Here is an 18,917-nt window from a genome sequence, read left to right on the forward strand (position 1 = left end):
TCTATAAAATTATCAACTTTCTTGCATTACATGGTCATTATAACTGACAAAAATGAATTACTGTGTGTTGCAACAACAAATAGAGTAAAATTTCATTGTCGATCCAGGGAAAAAGCCATCTAGAACTTACATGTGTTAGTATGAAGTAGCCTGTTCTTATGGCGAGTGTGTGTGAATTTTTTGCAACAACTGAGGCAGGGCAGCAGGATCTTGCCTGGTGGGCCAGTCCAGTCCTGTTTCCTCCCCTTTTTTGTATTTTAAGTTCAAAAATGTATTTCATATAACTTGTCAGTATATGCAGAATAGAACTCACAAGATCCTTACTAGGTTGAAACACACAAAAATAGCAAAACATATTGACAATAGCCATATGTGATAAAGTGTTTCTGATTGAAATTGCTCAATTTTGAGAGCTAATAGGTTCACAAGCTTTGCATGTAATAAACAATAAAAACTGTGTTGAATTGTGGTGTTTTACCCCTATTTTCTAAGGAAGTAGACACCTTTCATGCTGATTTAACATGAATGGGCTTCATTTTCTATTACCAGGACTTTCCTAAGAGCTACCATGTAGCAGAGTGTAGCATTTGTCTGATGCCAATAACTTCCCCTTGAGTGCATCTATTAAAAAAAATCACTTGCACGTACTCTAGGAACCAACTAAGATGAGAATCTTCATTACCATTGCATGCAATTTGCTGCTCTATTGAGGGCTATTTTTAATTACCAATTGGGAGTTCGTGTTTTGTCAATGTTGTATAGAGTGAATGGTGAAATGAAGTCGGTGCATAAATGTTGAAATTTATCTGTGTGAAAAAGAAGTAATTATACTATGAAATGTTATTTAAAAAAAAAAAAAAAGTATTTTGTACCATATTCCAAGTTATATACATGTACATATATGATGTGTTCTGTGTCTTACAATACATATGTATGTTGATATTAACCATGTATATTTCTTCTCTTCAGATACAAACGTGCTATAGCAAATGCCTTGTTCTTTTTTTTTTTTTTTTTTTTTTTAGTGTGCGTGTGTTTCTATCAGTCGTGTATCTGATGGAAAATGTATTTCTATTATAGACATAAATAAATATCTATATATTGAATAAATTATAATATCATTCATTTGTAGAAAATAGGGTGTTCAGTTGTGACTGTGTTTTCTGGCACACACATTGTATCAAAAAGAGTAAAGCTGGACCTAGAGACCACATGCCATAAGAAATAAATACAAAGTTACATGTGTAACACAAGTGTACATAGTGTCCACGATGTTGGTAGAAATACTTTGAACCATTAGAAATACAAAGGTTTTATTTTTTCACCTCTGGTGTGCTGTAAAATTAATAACAAGATAGAAACAAAAATGTGAAGATATGCAAGAGGTGCACATATCACTATGCAACTTTTCTCCCATGGATACTTTCTTGGGGGGGGGGGGGGGGGGTGAAAATAGATGTCACCATTCAACTCTCTAGGTGAAATTACCTGTTTGACCACACCATGAAAAGATCTCTCATAAATACATTTATGAGGTTGACACAAAGTTACAGACTTACCATGTATAGATAGATATAAAAAAGGTAAAGGTAAAGTGTTCCCCTGTGCATAGCACCACGCCATGAAGGTGTATAGGGGGTGTGGGGGTAACGCCCCACACTTTCTTGATCCGGTCGTGACTGGGGGTGATGTGATCAGCATCACGCCCCTGACCGCCTTTACCCCCCAGGGTTTCCCCCAGGTACCCATGTTATTCGACGCTGGGTGGGCGCCGGGGCCGCTTTCACCGTTAGAAAAGTTCCCGGATTTGAACCGGCCGGGGATCGAACCCGGGACTTTGAGCATGGTAGTCAGACGCGTTACCGACTGAGCCACCGCAGCCACTATAGATAGAAACATATATATTTTACATTATGCTTACTTAAAAATATTCCACGGCAAATTGAAAATATCAGTCTCTGCTGTCCCTTTCTGAAAAATAAAATCGTGGCAACGCCATGCTGCTGCTGTTTTAAGAAATTGTTGCCATTGGCTAACACACTACTGGAATTTTCCGTTTTCCAAAGTAGCAGTAACAGATGTTTTTAAAGATGTTCTTCAGACATTGACATAGCTGAAACATTCTTAAATATGCTACTTTTTTAAGATCAGAAATGCAAAGTATGAATCTTTGAATATAACCTAATCATTTTTTAGTTTTTTCTTTGTTTCCTCATTTCAAAGTTTGTAGGATTTAGATATCACAAACCATGGCATAAGAGGAAAATAACCAAGGATTCACATCCTGCCTAGGGCACCAAAATATCTTAGTACAGACCTGTTCAGGCGCGTGCAGTATTGGAGTACGAACTCTTGTACCTCCATTATAAATTTTCTTGCAAGGTATTGCTATGAAGTGGAAAGAAAATATCATTGACATAACACTGAGTATGCACAATACGGTTTACAAAATCTTGTCAAGAGAAGCAGTTTAAGGCAGGTAAAGTCGAAACCTGTGGGGACGGGTATACAAAAGTTTGTGCTCTGCTGCATATGTCGACTATGTGGAAAAGCAACATAGGCTAGGAAGTGCTTTTTCTATGTATTCACATTTTTGTGTCTATTATGTTATCAACTTGACAACTCACTGGAGATTGAAAAAAATAAATGTAGGTGGAGGGGAATCAGGCTGCTGAAAAAACATTTTGAATGTCATATGAGTGTTGTCCAGAAAGGAAGTTCTGATGAGCTGTTAAGAAGAGACAATAAACAAGGTCATTTAAAAACAAACTGCTGTTCAGATAAAGTGGCACATACTTCAACTGTCAAACAATACACACTTTGAACACGAGTGTGTATATATACCAGTTGTCTAAAGGTTAAAAAGCATGAAATATAAAATTTGATAAAGAAAACTTATGAAATTACTATCATTGATTTAAATATAAAACTTCAACTATTTACAAGTTATGTTTTTACTAAAAAAAAAAGTTCACATGTATATGACAATTGCATCAGCATCGATCAAGAAATAAAAAAATATTGTAACTTAATTTGCCTCCTCTCAGAAACACATTTCGTGAAAAATTGTTTTTGTGAATCACTTCTTGGCCTTCATGGCAGACATTTTGTTCTCCTTTTCCTCCTCTTCTGTTTCCCCAAAGGACAAGTCAATCCTGTTCCACAGGAATCTCGAAACGTCATAGTTTGTGTTGATTTGCTTCTGTAGCTCAAAAGGCTTCCCGTGGATTGTATTTTTCACATCTTGATATTGCAGTCAAGGAATTAACCATCATCAAAAATAAATAGGTTTATGAAAATTAAAACACATACTAGGTTGATATAAAATGCCAAACAGAGCAGAAGCTGTTGCCAGATTTCCCACTGGGAGAGAAAAAAGCAAAAAATTCACACATAACAGGGTGTTGCAATAAAAAGGTAACTCAAAGTATACAGAATGTACATTGTTCAGTTACCTTTTTTGTAACACCCTGTATATTCATGATGTTATGTAGACATCATCATTACAATTTCTGGGTACGTTTTACACTACTATAACTTGACCATCACTATGTTTATTCTTTTTGTTTTACACAATGAGAGTTTGAACAATTGAAACAAGCTGCTGACAACTGTACACCAGCATGGGCAAGACTCATTCTTTAAAAATGCCTATGATGCAAGAGAAAATTCAATGAAAATCATCTTAGACAATTTGCTGAGCAATACTTATGCATCCCATTGTACAGTGGTTTTTGTGCAATAAGTGCCCATCTTTTACAAGTGTACAGTGTGACATTTGACAACCGAGTGGAACACCTTGAAGTTGGTCAAGGTACAGGATGATTCATAATTCCCTCTGGGGTTTCGAACATTTATAGTAAAAGAACTATAACACATACAGAAAGAATGTGCATATCAGTACATAAAGAATCTATCCTCCAAGTTTAGTACGTACCTTACAGGTGCTCGATATGTGGACACCTGGTGACGCGGCAGGCATCAATCCTGAAATCAAGTTCCTCCAACGTATGGCCCAAAATTCCCCTAACCCCTCAAACTTTCTTCAACACCCACCTACATTTTTCCCTTACATTCCCTTAATTACGAACTTCACCCCACAGATGAAGAATTCTGGAAAAACCACCAATTCTAACATTCTTGTTAACAATAGAGAATGCAAGCTCAAACTGTGTTGTACTGCCACCTAACAGCTAAATCTACAATTATGTGATGGGGCCCTATTACAAGTACAAACTTGAAGAGATTCTTATGTAATGATATTGATATTTTTGCTGTATGTGTTATAGTTCTTGTACTATAAACGTTTCAAACCCCCGGAGGGAATTTTGAATCACCTGTATTTAGGGGACACAATTATAATGTATGCAACCACATGTAGACAATTACCAGCAAAGTGTATGCAACCAAATATCTACATAGACTAATTAGAACAATGTAGAGATAAAAGTCTGTCATGAGGATAAATCTAATTCAAAATGTTATGGTTATGTACTTAACGACATTCTACTTCATGGTAATGTGCAGTGAGAAAACAGTACTGCAAGCACAGATTATTTTCCTATCAGGAACAAATATCACACAGCGTTAAATTTATTCCAATACATTACAGAATGACAGCAGCTTTCCACACACAACACAGCATAGGTTGATATACGAGGGCTGTATTTTTTTTCAACCTCCGATGGACCATAAAAAAAAGACAAGTGTAAGGAACAAAATGAATTTATTACCAAAAGTTATGTATATACCTGGTTACTTTTCGACATAATCGCCGTGAAGATTCAGGCATTTGTCATATCATGGGACGAGCTTTCTGATCCTCTCTGTGAAGAACTTTGCTGCCAGTGATGTGAGATGGGCCTGAACATTGTTTTGAAGCTCCTCTGACAATAAACAGCTGCATTGATCGTAGTCCCCGGTTCCATAAACTCAACAAGCAACACACCTTTGTGGTCCCAAAAAATGGTAGCCATAACCTTCCTGTTGTTGAAGGTTTGTTTGAACTTCGTCGGTTTGTTTGGCGAGTTTGAGTGCATCCATTGTTTTGACTGTTGTTTTGTTTCTGGGGTGACGTACTGAACCCAGGTCTCATCTACAGTAACAATTGTTTTCAAGAAACCTTCACCTTCAGCCTCATAACGGGTGAGGAGGCCAAAGCTTCCAGGCCAATGAGGAGCTTCAAAACAACGTTCAGGCCAATCTCGCATCACTGGCAGCAACGTTCTTCGCAGAGGGGATCGGAAATCTCGTCCCACGATATGACAAATGCCTGAATCTTCACGGCGATTATGTCGAAAAGTAACCAGGTATGTACATAACTTTTGGTAATAAATTCATTTTGTTCCTTACACTTGTCTTTTTTTATGGTCCATCGGAGGTTGAAAAAACCCTCGTAGTTAAGCACTCAACTGATGGTGTGTACAAGATTGCTACTTGTAAATGAAGAGTCTATCATGAAGGTTGAGAGCATGCTCATCACCATATCGTATTTACTCGTCCATGCATTGTGAAAACAGTTTGTATTGGCGAAATAAGTACTTAGTGGCTTGTTTGACCACACCATGAATCAAGTAACAGAAGAAATTACCCTGTTGTTTCACACTCGACATTTGCAACTTTGGTTGTATTATCATCCTATTCTGCAAGTTTCATGGCAGAAAGTTAGGGAGCATTCGTTGTTAGCTTATTGAATGCCAATCTACAGAAAGTTTATAGGCAAATACAATTATATTTTGCAACTAACATGGATATGGTGTTTATAGTGGAACCCCATTTTTTTTTTATTTCGTCTATATTTTCCTGCATTGTCAAGATCCCAACAAAACAAAGTTTTTAAAATTTTTCCTGGATTTTAAAATTTTCTGCATTTTAAGTTACGTATGTGTAATGTACTTATACAAGTGAATAAATTTACTTTTGTGGTGTACATTTAATTTTCTTAACATTGGGATGACTCATACATGTATTACTTCAGTAAAAGCATAGGACCATCACATCTAAAGTGGTCCAACACTGTTCGCTCGACTACTTTCAAAAATTCTAATTATTTTTGTGTTTGTAGCTTGACAAGCTGATAGTGTAAAATAAGCCTGCTCTGATTTCTAATATGGCCTATGGATGAGATATCTACAGGTGAACCTGTAATGAGAAATGGGTGACTCAGACCCAACCAATCTCACAACAGTATTCCTGCTTCCTCTTCTACCAGTGATGGAGAAGAACAATTTAGAACTAATTTTATTTCAAATTCTATTATACCATTTATAAGGGTGGCCACTCTAAAACCATCATAAACAGTGCTTGAAAATCTTCATCAGACCTAGGCGCCAGCTTTAAAATTCAGGTGCTAGGAAACCACTTACTGCAATTGTGCATACTATAAGAAGTTGAGCATCACCGTATTCAAAACATTGCTAAATCGTGTGAGAAAGCAGAAAATTTGGGGTTGGGGGACAAAAGAGTAAGGAATAATTACTGAGTCTATGAAATGTTCACAACGTTCATAAAAAAATCATAACACCATTAAAGCCTTGTTTCCATGATATGAAAAACTCAATATGCTAACCAAGCTTTTCTCTCTCCTTGCAGAGAGAGAGAGAGAGAGAGAGAGAAGAGAGCAGGGAGAAGGAGAGAGAGGAAAGAGAGAGAAGGAAGGAAGAAAAAGAGAGACAGAGAGAGAGGAGAGAGAGAGAAAAAAGAAGGAAGGAAATAGAGAAAGAAGGAAAGAAAGGAAGAGAGAGAGAGTAGAAAGAGAGAGAGAGAGAAGGAGAGAAAGAAAGAGAGAGAGGGAGAGAGTCCTCCCACCCTTCTTTCTTTCCTTCTTTTCTCTCTCTCTCTCTTTCTCCCTTTCCCTTTTCTTTCTTCCCTTCATTCTCTCTCTTTTACATATTCTCTCTTTCTCTCCTTCTTTCTCTCTTTCCTTCTCTTTTGTAGAGAGAGAGAGAGAGAGAAGGAAGACGAAGAGAAAAGAAAGAAAGAAGGAGACCTCTCTCTCTCTCTCTCTCTCTCTCTCTCTCTCTCTCTCTCTCTCTCTCTCCCTTTCCCTTTTCTTTTTTCCCTTCATTCTCTCTCTCCTTCTTTAAAGATTCTCTCTTTTTTACATATTCTCTCTTTCTCTCCTTCTTTCTCTCTTTCCTTCTCTTTTGTAGAGAGAGAGAGAGAAGAAGAAGAAGAGAAAAGAAAGAAGGAGACCTCTCTCTCTCTCTCTCCCTTTCCCTTTCCCTTTTCTTTCTTCCCTTCATTCTCTCTCTCCTTCTTTAAAGATTCTCTCTTTTTTACATATTCTCTCTTTCTCTCCTTCTTTCTCTCTTTCCTTCTCTTTTGTAGAGAGAGAGAGAGAGAAGAAGAAGAAGAGAAAAGAAAGAAAGAAGGAGACACCTCTCTCTCTCTCTCTCTCTCTCTCTCTCTCTCTCTCTCTCTCTCTCTCTCTCTCTCTCTCTCTCTCTCCCCCTTTCCCTTTTCTTTCTTCCCTTCATTCTCTCTCTCCTTCTTTAAAGATTCTCTCTTTTTTACATATTCTCTCTTTCTCTCCTTCTTTCTCTCTTTCCTTCTCTTTTGTAGAGAGAGAGAGAGAAGAAGAAGAAGAAGAGAAAAGAAAGAAAGAAGGAGACCTCTCTCTCTCTCTCTCTCTCTCTCTCTTTCCTCTTCTCCTTTCGCTTTCTCTTTCTCTCTCTTTCCTCTTCTCCTTTCGCTTTCTCTCTCTCTCTCTCTCTCTCTCTCTCTCTCTCTCTCTCTGTCTCTCTCTCTCTCTCTCTCTCTCTCTCTCTCTCTCCCTCCCTCTCTCTCTCTCTCTCTCTCTCCCTCCCTCCCTCTCTATACACAAGGCAGAAATTTATTTTATTATAAAACATTCAACCTTCTAGCAAGGTCTTTTGTACACCCAACGGTGAAAGAAACAGTAGGCAAATTGTCCACCACCATTTTCATTCGGTCTGAATTACACGATATGATGACACTGAATTGAAATAATAACTTCAATAAGCAAAGAACAATGCATGCTTCGAACCAACATAGTTTCATTCCTTAAAACAACACAGGATGAAGAATAAAAAAGTAAATAAAATAGCGGTGGACAATTTGTTTACCATTATCTTTGCCCTTGACTTTGCTTGGTGCAGAGTCTGAAGAAGACCTTGCTAGACGGTTGAAACGTGACGTTTAGTTCATGTTTAAAAATAAAATAAATTTGTGCCTTGGTCAGCATATTGAGTTTTCAAAAAAAACTTGCTAACTTGCTATACTGCAATTTGAACTTAGAATCTTCAAAATTTCGTACAGCAAAAGATCACAGTCACCAGGCTGAAATTTTTAGTCGCCATGGCGACCTGGCGAGTGGGATTTTTCGAGCCCTGATCATAAAATTCAAGTATGAAACCCAGTTTTCAAGGTGAACTTTCAAAACATTCAAGGGTATACTAGCAAAAATTTTATCTATTTTAACTGTACGTATTACCACCTTACCATCCACACACACACACAAATATATTCAGTTGAACAGTACACATACACAAAATTTAACGTGCACAGTTTATATTTGCCATTTCACATACTTGAACTAGAAATACATCTACACAAGTTGTAAATGTTACGAGAGGTGGTAATCTATGAGGAATTGTTAAATGTATAAGAATTTCAAATTTACCTAATCGACTACAAGATATCTTCCGTGTGCCAGATAGATTGTTCTGCAAAGAATACTAACAAACCAAACGGATTGAGAGAATTTTGTTATATTTTTCACCCAGCTTTTTTCCCCCTTTCCTTCCTTGGTAAAAATAAAAGCTAAACTAAAAAAAAACTTGCTTTAAATTCAATGGGATTTGGATTAATAAAAGTTGCAATTTTTCACGTCTAAGGAGAAAAATTCAAGCAGAATTCACTCATAATTCCAGGAATTCAAGCAATTCCCACTGAGTAGCCACCCTGTTTATGTTCTTTAATGAATATAGTAGAACTAGCTGCATGCATGTAGCTTTACAAATTGCAAACCAAAGGATACAACCTCTTATCAGATCTTCATCCTTATCCATGAGCTCATAATCCCATCTTATCCCAGACTGCTTGCAGAATGCAAACTCTTCACTGCAGACAAAAAAAAATCATCACAAATTAATTGTAAACAAAAAAGAACTTGGAACTTTCATTATAATTCTCTTGAAATCATACATATACATAAATTACATAAATTCAAATACAATATCTAGAGGCATGCATGTTTTATTTTTGATGGAAACCCGAAATGTGCGAGATGAATTTTCCTACCATGTTTTGTCATGTAATGATGTGAAATGAACTGCAAAATGCGAAATAAACTCAAACACAAAATTTAGAGTTTATTTACCGATGCGACACTTTCTGAGGTGTGAATTATTCTGTGAGTTATTCAAATTGCAGAAAATTGATTAATTCTGCTGTAAATTTTTGAGAAGCAAATATGGAATCTTTTACACAGGAATAAACCTATTCTGAGATTAAAAATTATGGATACTCAACTTCGGACTCCAATTAAAAATTAACCAGGAGGTCTACATAAAAATGAGTTACTTCAATTCTGCATTAAACTATGGTAACCAAATGCTTTTTGGATTTTGATTGATTTGTTATTTTACTTCGCTTCTTGTGCCACTTTTGGCTAATTTGCAAAAGATGATGAAATTGATGAATGGACACTCACACATCCATGTCCAGGCTCGGATTCGAACCCAGGACCCCTGGCATCAAAATGTTTTTTGGAGCATGCCTTTGTTTTTTATCATTGTGAGAACAAAAAAGTGGCATTTTTTTTGGTACTTTCCAAACGACCGTTTTCTTTGAAATTCTATAGATAAAAAACTAGTGATCCGATCATGATGAAATTTAAAGACAGTACAGGTAGAAAGGTTTTAAATACAACTTTCAGATTTCTTAAACCTGCCAAAAACAAGTTCTAATCAATTTTGTGAAACAACTTTTTCTTAGTATTGGGTAGTCCTACAAATATGATCTTCATCTTGTTTTGAAGCTCCTTGCAGCTGTATTTAAAACCCATTATCATTGTCAATTCACATTGTGAAACAGATTTTAATTCAAGTGAGTAAAGACGTGTATTGAACATGGCAACACCCAACATGCTGTCGCTACCCAACTCATAGTGAGCCTGCAAATGCAGCCATTTTATCATACCACTTTTGATCCTGAAATGTGGCCAGTTTTTGAACGAAATCTTGATATTTTTTTACATTTATTACTTTGTGCAATGCTAATTACATAATACTGCCGTAAGGCCATCCTCTTGTTTCACTCCTGTTGAATTCAAACTCTTCCCTCAGTTTACTACAAACTTTCACTCGTGCCTTAGTACCACTCATAGTCATTCTTATTATTTTGAGGGGAATATTATATTCCTCAAGTACCTTAAACAGTTCCTTTTGATTAACCCTGTCAAAAGCCTGCCTGAAGTCAACAAATAAAAAATGCAAATCCACATCATGTTCATAATTGACGTAAAAAGTTGTTGTAGGTTGAGAGAAATCTTTATCATCTATGACAAACAATGTCACAAGGGTCTTATTTCTATGTATTTATTTTAATTTTCTTCAGTGATTTATGATTACTTTTGGACAAATTCTATTAAAACTGCCTCTCTATGCTTGTTTATCATTGTGGTGGGCGTACCAGTACAAAGCTTGCACCCTGGATGACGGCAGCGTACGGGAGCAAGTGGAGCAGTTCATTAGGACCGTTCACATACTTATGGGTTTTCGGTTTTTCTTGCCGAACCTAACAGGATATTGGTTCTTTTACTGTAATCTCAGGGAAAGAAATAGCTACGAGAGCAATGTGATGTTAGATGGAAGCAGCAGAGCTCGGAAGAATGGACTCTTTTCAGCGAATCGATTCTCTAGGAACGGGTGGAAGGAACGATTCAAGTGGTTCGTTGGACCGTGAAGGAGAAATGGAGAGCAGATATGACTTGATCTGGTGATGAATATCAAATCATCTAGAGGTTTGCCATGCAATCCAAATGGCACTTATGTTACATGAAGGACTAGTAAACACGCGACGCGTCGAATATTTGTGCACAAAACTAGGTTTGAACAGATATTTGAAAACTTGTTTTGCCATGTGATCGTTGGATCGTGGTACCAGGATTGGTTGTAAGTGCCGAAACTTTTCTTTAACTAAGTGCTCACAGACTTCTGATGGATAATCTGCGTTACGGCAAAATCTACCTGCTTCGCAAAACATGCTAGCAACCGTGTGCGTATTTTAAGGCCATATGCATCGCAAAGTTAATTTGAGCGGGAAAGCGGGGCGTGGTGTAGCCATCTTGGCATGAATACACAACTGATCAGAAACTGCAGAGTGTATATTGATCAATGTAAACATTCGTTAGTTTTTCTTACTTTGTGTATACAATTCTTGTCACAATAATTTTATCATATATACAAAGGTAAAACGTTGCAACGGACGTAAGGATTTCTATGCCTGTTAAAAGCATGAACGGTTGAGATGTAAGCAGACATGGTTCTATTTTAAAATTATGATTCATTAAGAATGTCATTAAGAATGTAATAACCTTTGTAGGTTCAAGCAACGTAACAATATCCTTTATGTGGGTTTACTTTAAGGTTAATCTCACATGTGTGATTAACGGAATAGTCGAGTTATTTGTAATTAGTTACAAGAATAGGTGTACACAGCTCAATCAGCTGTTATTCAGATTTACTTTATTGCTATCGTTTGACTAATCTATGTAGATTCAAGCAACGTAAGAAAATCCTTTGAATTGGGTTTACTTTAAGGTTAATCTCACATGTATGATTAACAAAGTAGTAGAGTTATTTGTATTGAGATACAAGAACAAATGAATACAGCCTAATCAGCTGATATTCAGATTTATTTTATGGCTAACGTTTGACATAGAGAAGAAACTATAATACAAACTGAATGTAGCTGCATGTTCTGCTCATAAAGTCTTAACAGGTAAATCGAATGTCATAAGAGCTGGATATTATTCTATTTGTTGTTCAGTAAAATAAATATTCAAATTATCTTATTTCATACTGTTAACATTTATCCAAAAAACTTCCTCAGTGTATTATCATATGGTCACAGATGTTCTAATGTCAATGTTACTTTTCAGAAGGGGGGTTTACCTTGCACTAAAGATTTCTCAATTGGCAATTCCTCAATTTCTCAATTGCCTAAAGATATTGGTAATTGGAGGGATCACGAAAACAAATAGAGTATAGAGTTCTGTCCACTTGAGTTCAGTTCCTGACACCTCAGTTGATATTTAGTCAGGTGCAAAAGTATGGGAGAGAGGGCACGAGGTATGGTGAATGATAATAAATTGCCATTTGGAGGGTGAATTCATGTTGATTCTTTCTGTTAGAGAGTGCAGGTCAGCCACTCTAAGACCTCGATAAAATTCACATATAATTCCCCATTTTCAAGGCAAACTTAGATTACTATTGATTCAGTCTCGTATACAGGGTGTAATGCGGAAAAGTGGTACCTCAGTTACTGGATAAAACAATATTTGTGGTGAGCCTTATCTTGTTCATTGGGGGTATTATATAATTGATTATAACGTACAAGATAGTAAAAAGGTAAAAAAAAAAGGTAGTGCTCCCCTGTGCTTAGCACCACACCATGAAGGCGTATAGGGGGTGTGGGGGTAATGCCCCACACTCTCCTGATCCGGTCGTGAGTGGGGGTGATGTGATCAGCATCATGCCCCTGACCGCCTTTACCCCCCAGGGTTTCCCCCAGGTACCCATGTTATTCGATGCTGGGTGTGTGCCGGGGCCGCTTCCATCGTTAGAAAAGTTCCCAGATTTGAACCGGCCGGGGATCGAACTCGGGACCTTGAGCATGGTAGTCAGACGCGTTACCGACTGAGCCACCGCGGCCAAGATAGTAATTACAAGATAGTAATCTGGATTTTATTGCTTAGTTAGCCTAATTTTATTTGATCACGCGGTTCAACTGTCACCCCAACCAGCGCTACCGATGAAATGGGTAACACTGAATTTCAGGGGGTGAATAACTGGGATTTCAACGTTTAAATAAATTGGAAAGTTTGATATAATAGTTTGCTCCAATTTAGTACACCCATCACATTAGGTATTGAGACTCCGTTTGTGATTTATTGCACACGCTGAGCTCGTTACCCATCCTCACATACATTGTGTGGTAATAATTTGTCTGTTTCCCAATAGAGGTCCAGCCAAATGATGCAGTTAAAAGTCACATTGTGCCAGCATGTATTACATTTGGGTTTCCAAGTTGACTTTGTCTTGTCAGGGCAGCCACTCTAAGACCTCGATAAAATTCACATATAATTCCCCATTTTCAAGGCAAACTTTCCAAAAATTGAAGGATACAAGCAGATGTTTTCTCTATTTCAGCCTTATTTATTACTGCCTCTCACCACATGTGTAAAGCAAGTTACTGAGGTTGTAGTTATAAGTACTTATTAATTGTCATCATAGGTTGTGCCAGGTTCTGGCATCTAAGGGTGAAGAATTTCAAGGTGTGGAACCCTGAATGTTCCTAGGGACCTGTTTTAGCCTGTCAAACAAGAGAAAGAGTCTTTGTGTGTTTTTGTTCCATTAATTAGTGTGAAGGACCCATAGTGAAAACTAATTTCATTGATAGGGCCATATAAGGGAAGAAGAGGAAGAATGCCATATTACAAAATATTTCCACTTAAGTTTCCATGCTATAAAAATACCACTGTTTACTCTGTTGTTTTCAGGCAAACTTCTGCCATATATGAGAAGTGGGCAAATGATACTACGTGGTCTGTCTTATAAAAAAAACGAGACTGGCAATCCTGTCGGAAGTATACCTTCAGCAGTGGAGAGCGCATGCACCAGGAATAAACCTTGAAACTTCAAGAAGCTGACAACAGAACCTTGGGTTACTCTCACTCGTAGTTAGTCTGTGAGCAGTGTTTGAAGGTGGAGGTCCCCAATCGTGTTGCCGTAAAATGGCAAATATGAAACTCGAGCAGCACATTACTCATTTTCCAGCTGATTTTTTATTGATTTGAGTTGGTGTTATAAGTTCACTTTGTGCACAGTAAGGCTAACTGGGACTGGACCTACAGTTTAAAGTGGGATCACAGGAGGTGTATGGTGATAATGTGATGTCACGTGCACGTGTGTTTGAATTGAACAAATGCTTCGATGGGCAATGTGAGGACAATGAAGATGATGAAAGACCAGGTCACCCTGTCATGGCAACAACAGAAGAAAATGTGCCAAAAATTATTGACATTGTTCGGAACGATCACGTCAGCATTTGAATGATAGCAGACATGGAGGGCATTGATAAAGAGTCTGTGGACATTCACTCGGTGATTTCTTTAATTTCACCAGGAATTTGCGGCTAATGCTCTGCTAGAGTGTCACATTCATCACGATTGCGGACCTCCACCTTCAAGCACAGGATCCTGTTGTCAGCTTCTTGAAGCTTCAAGGTATATTTCCACACATGCACTCCCCACAGCTGCACGTACCCTTCTAACAGAGTTGCCAGTCTAGTTTCTTTTTTTTTGTTTTTAGCCAGACCACAGATAAAGGAACATGCACAAGAAAATTGTATTTGCAACTGCTGTTATAATGTGAACAAAATGAACAATAACCTGCTGGATCACAGAAGTAAACTTATACCAAAGTGACAAAATATCTTACTTTGTTCTCTAAGGTCATAAGGTCAGATTTTCATTTGTTCATTTTGTTTATATTTTCATATACTTGCACCAAAACAACTGAGGAAAATGAGTGGAAACACATGTCAAACCTGTAATCTGCTCAAAAGATGAGAGTATTGTCATCTCATATTTCTCTTTCTTTTCAGACCAAAACAAATAAATTTAAAATTCAACCAATACAGAGGTGCTAAAATTCACAAGACAGCAAACTATTTGCCTACTGACCATAGAACACATAATCTTACCTTATTTTTGACAATGTCTTTTCTTGTGATGCTGATGGTTTTGCCTTTTGGTGTAAAGCTTCAATCTCCTTTTTCATCTTAGCTACTTTATTTGCCAATTCCCTTTCTCTCTTCCCCTTCTCATCCTGAAAATACATTATAAAATTAGCTCCTGTTGTTTAAAAAAAAATAATTAAAACAGTAAATAGACGATTATACATATCTAAAGATATAGTTCATATTTCAGAACAGAAAGCGCAGTAAGAAATTAATATGCCAGACATAAATACTTGAGTTATATTGGAGTGTTTAGATTTACATATACGAGGGGCGATCAGGTTGCTCCGACACTAACATAGAAGGAATGATGTTATGATTGATTTTTTATTTTGTTATTGTTTAGTGATCCTTTGTATGCTTTCATTCTGTATTGCAAGTCTGAGTAGTGTACAGTTTTCTTTTTACAGGGGTATAACTGAGTGAAGTTGTGTCAATGTGCCAGAATGGAGAAAACTGAGGTGAGAGCGGTGATCAAATATTTTGGGAAGAAGAAGTGGATGGTATCCAAAATTCATGAGGACTTGGTGGATACACTAGGGGATACTGCTCCTTCATACAGTATGGTGAAGAGATGGTGTCATGAGTTTAATTATGGGAGAGAGTCATGTGAGGATAAACATGCAGGTGGAGCACCAAAAACTGTCATGGCGACCGAAAACATTAACAAAGTCCACAATATGGTGCTGAAGGATCGTCGAGTCCGTCGTCATGTTGCTGAGATGTGTGGCCTGTCATATGGCACTGTGCAATACATAATTACCCAGGAATTGCAAAAGAAAAAAATTGTTGCAAGATGGGTCTCTCGAAACCTCACCCCAGATCAGAAGCATACCCGAGTGCTCATCAGTCAAGAACTTCTCGACAAATTTCGTGCTAATTTAGATGATTTCCTTGCCCGATTTGTAACTATGGTTGAAACATGGGTCCATCACTTCAATCCAGAAACAAAATCACAAAGCATGGAGTGGAAACACCCACATTCTCCACCAACGAAGAAGTTCAAGGTGCAAACGTCAGCCAAGAAGGTGAAGGCCTCAATTTTCTAGGACTGCAAGAGTGTCCTTCTTGTGGACTATTTACAAAGAGGCCAAACCATCACTGGCACATACTACAGTGATCTAATCAAGAAATTACGTGATTCCATCAAGAAAAAGAGGCGTGGGATGTTGACTCGCTGTGTGCTCCTTCACCAGGACAATGCAAGTGTCCACACCTCATGCATTGCGAGGGCCTCTATTGCAGATGCATCGTTCGAATTGTTGCCCCACCCACCCTATTCCCCAGATTTGGCCCCCAGTGATTTCCATTTGTTCAAACATTTGAAGAATGACATTCGTGGGCAAAAATTTTCTGATGATTCTGAGGTGATTAGGGCTGTGGACTCATGGTTGGAGGACCAGTTGGAAGAATTTTTTTTGCAAGGTATCCAGGCGTTGGAGCACCGATGGGAAAAGTGCATTGGAGTTGCAGGGGAGTATGTTGAAAAACAAAAACAAAATTGAAACCCTATTGCCGTTCTTTCTATGTTAGGGTCAGAGCAACCTGATCGCCCCTCGTAAGACGTAGTTCCGAAGGTTTGTTCTTGAAAATTTTGAAACCTTATCAATTTCTGGAAATAAAAAAAGTGGATATTCATTGCTGAAATTTTAATTTGTCACTATGTCGGCACAATGCTATGCCAATAGGGCAATCCTAATGTTATCAATATAATTCAAATGTAGAAGTAAAACAGTTTGTAGAAACAGAAATACAAATTAAAGATTTTGGAAATTATATTTCCTTTTCACATGATTCTACTAATAAGTGCACTTTTCAACAAATTCTGAAACTGTTTTGAACCAGGTTCATTAAAACACATTTCCAGGTTTTCCAGTCCAAAAATGAAATTTTTCCAGACGTGTTTATAATCATGATTTTTGTTTTTGAACCTTGTGTTTTTCAATTAATATATAAACCGTTAATTATTATCCATATTCACTTTCACAATCTTTTTTAGCAAATTTCATTCTACACACACAAGAACATGTCAAAATTCGAAGATAAAAATGTAAAATTACAATCGGCATCAAATGTATTGGGTGCTACAATCACGTGCATATAGCCTTCAGGCTAAGGTAACACCATAATACATCTCCACATTATAAAAACAACAGAAAAAGTTCATAAACCACACACGCTTTTTCATTTTCTGGCAGATTTATAGTGTTGTAGAAATTCTGCTTTTTTAAGTACACAGCATGTGGAGAAATTTTTATTGGATATAGGAATTCTATACAAATTCCAACAAGACTAAGATCTATAAAATAATAGACGATATTCTCATCTTCACCAATCTTTCTCATAATTATTATCATATTGTCAATGTACTTTAGTTATCAATCAGATATCTGGACTGCAAGTTTTACTTTCATATTCCATCTAATATCTAGTATTATAAAAGTGAAAATTTATTACAGAAATTCGAAGGAACCATAATTTTGCACAAGACTGAGAATCATAAGAAAGAAACAAACGAGTTTCTAAACTGAAGTTTTTTGGGAGTGGAATGACAAGAACCGAATCCAGAAGTTGGAGTGAACTAATTTTTCATTTTGCAACTTTTTGTCTTGCAGACTCCAAAATGCAAGTAAATTCCAGACGATCTGCAAAATTCCTTGACATTTTCCTGATTTTTCCCTCACAAGCCCAATTCCCTGACATTTCCAGGTTTTCCAGTCACGTAGCTAGAATAAATGATTACCTAATGCAAAATAAAGTCAAGTCAGTAGGCTCTCTAATAATAATAATAATTAGGGATGGGCAGATATGAAATTTTGGCTGATACCGATAAAGTACTGATATAAAATTTACCGATACTGATAACCGATATTCTACCTATCCGATATAAAATTAGATATGGTCCTTGAAGAACATGAAATGTTCCTTGATCTCCTTAACAAATGTGTGGTTAGAGGTGACTGCAGTGCAAAAGAAGTTGAATATTTAGACAATTACTTTTTTAGAAAGTAGGGCATCGAGATTGTCCATAAAAATTACAACAAAATGGCAGAATTTTGCACTAAATTATAAGATATTTATCGATATATCGAATCGGTAAAATAATCGGTAATTTTACCGATAAACCGATACAATGATATGCCTATATCGGCTGATACCGATAGAGTACCGATTAATCAGTCCTATCCCTAATAATAATAATAATAGAGATGGGACCGATTAATCAGTACTCTATAGCTATCGGCCGATATAGGCATATTGGTTTATCGGTAAAATTCCAAATTATTTTACCGATCCGATAAATATCTGATAATTTAGTGCAAAATTTTGCCACTCTGTTATAATTTTTATGGATAATCTCCATGCCCTACTTTCTAAAAAAGTAAATGTCTAAATATGCACCTTCTCTTTCACTACAGTCACCTCGAAATACACATTTATTAAGGAGGTCAATGAACCTTTCAGGTTCTTCAAGGACCATTTCTAATTTTATATCGGTACTTTATCAGTATCGGCCAAAATTTCATAGCTGCCCATCCCTAAATAATAATAATAATAACCCATGGTACAATAGCCCTTAAGGGCCAGGGTCCACCTACTGGGCTTACTCCAATATGTCTCGGCAGAGGTGAGAGATGATCCAATCAGTTACCAAAACATAATGTCTTACACCACATGACCCAGTGCGGGGCAATTATACTACTAAACATGCATAATTTTACTTATATACCGACAATAAAGAGACAGGTGCTGCTCACAACAGTCATTTATATGAAGAGAAGAAAATAAAATTACACAGACATCAAACTCGTACACCAAAAACTATGGTTACAAATTATGGATGAGCAGTAGTACACAACAGTAGTACCAATATATCACAAGCCAGATATAAAGCAAAGACCAGCCAGCATTACCAGCAGTGGTAAAGG

General features: G+C 37.0%; 1 protein-coding gene across 1 annotated transcript; it reads right to left on the minus strand.

Moving 5' to 3' along the window:
- Positions 1 to 2,909: 2,909 nt before the first annotated feature.
- LOC145998614 (uncharacterized) lies at positions 2,910 to 15,074 on the minus strand. Its single transcript, XM_083135067.1, has 3 exons — positions 14,953 to 15,074; positions 9,002 to 9,084; positions 2,910 to 3,243 (listed from the first exon to the last, which is right to left on the minus strand). The coding sequence occupies exons 1-3, from the start codon at positions 15,027 to 15,029 to the stop codon at positions 3,080 to 3,082; spliced, it is 324 nt and encodes a 107-aa protein (XP_082991193.1). The 5' UTR covers positions 15,030 to 15,074; the 3' UTR covers positions 2,910 to 3,079.
- Positions 15,075 to 18,917: the final 3,843 nt, after the last annotated feature.

This window comes from Lepisma saccharinum, chromosome 14 (assembly GCF_977018435.1).
Source record: "Lepisma saccharinum chromosome 14, izLepSacc3.1, whole genome shotgun sequence".
Lineage (NCBI taxonomy): Eukaryota > Metazoa > Arthropoda > Insecta > Zygentoma > Lepismatidae > Lepisma > Lepisma saccharinum.

Coding starts and splice junctions, on each gene's coding strand:
- LOC145998614 (XM_083135067.1), bottom strand. CDS start 15,029: ATGAAAAAGGAGATTGAAGCTTTACACCAAAAGGCAAAACCATCAGCA. Junction 9,085..14,952: donor AAGACATTGTCAAAAATAAG/GTAAGATTATGT, acceptor TTTTGTCTGCAG/TGAAGAGTTTGCATTCTGCA. Junction 3,244..9,001: donor TGAAGATCTGATAAGAGGTT/GTATCCTTTGGT, acceptor TGCAATATCAAG/ATGTGAAAAATACAATCCAC.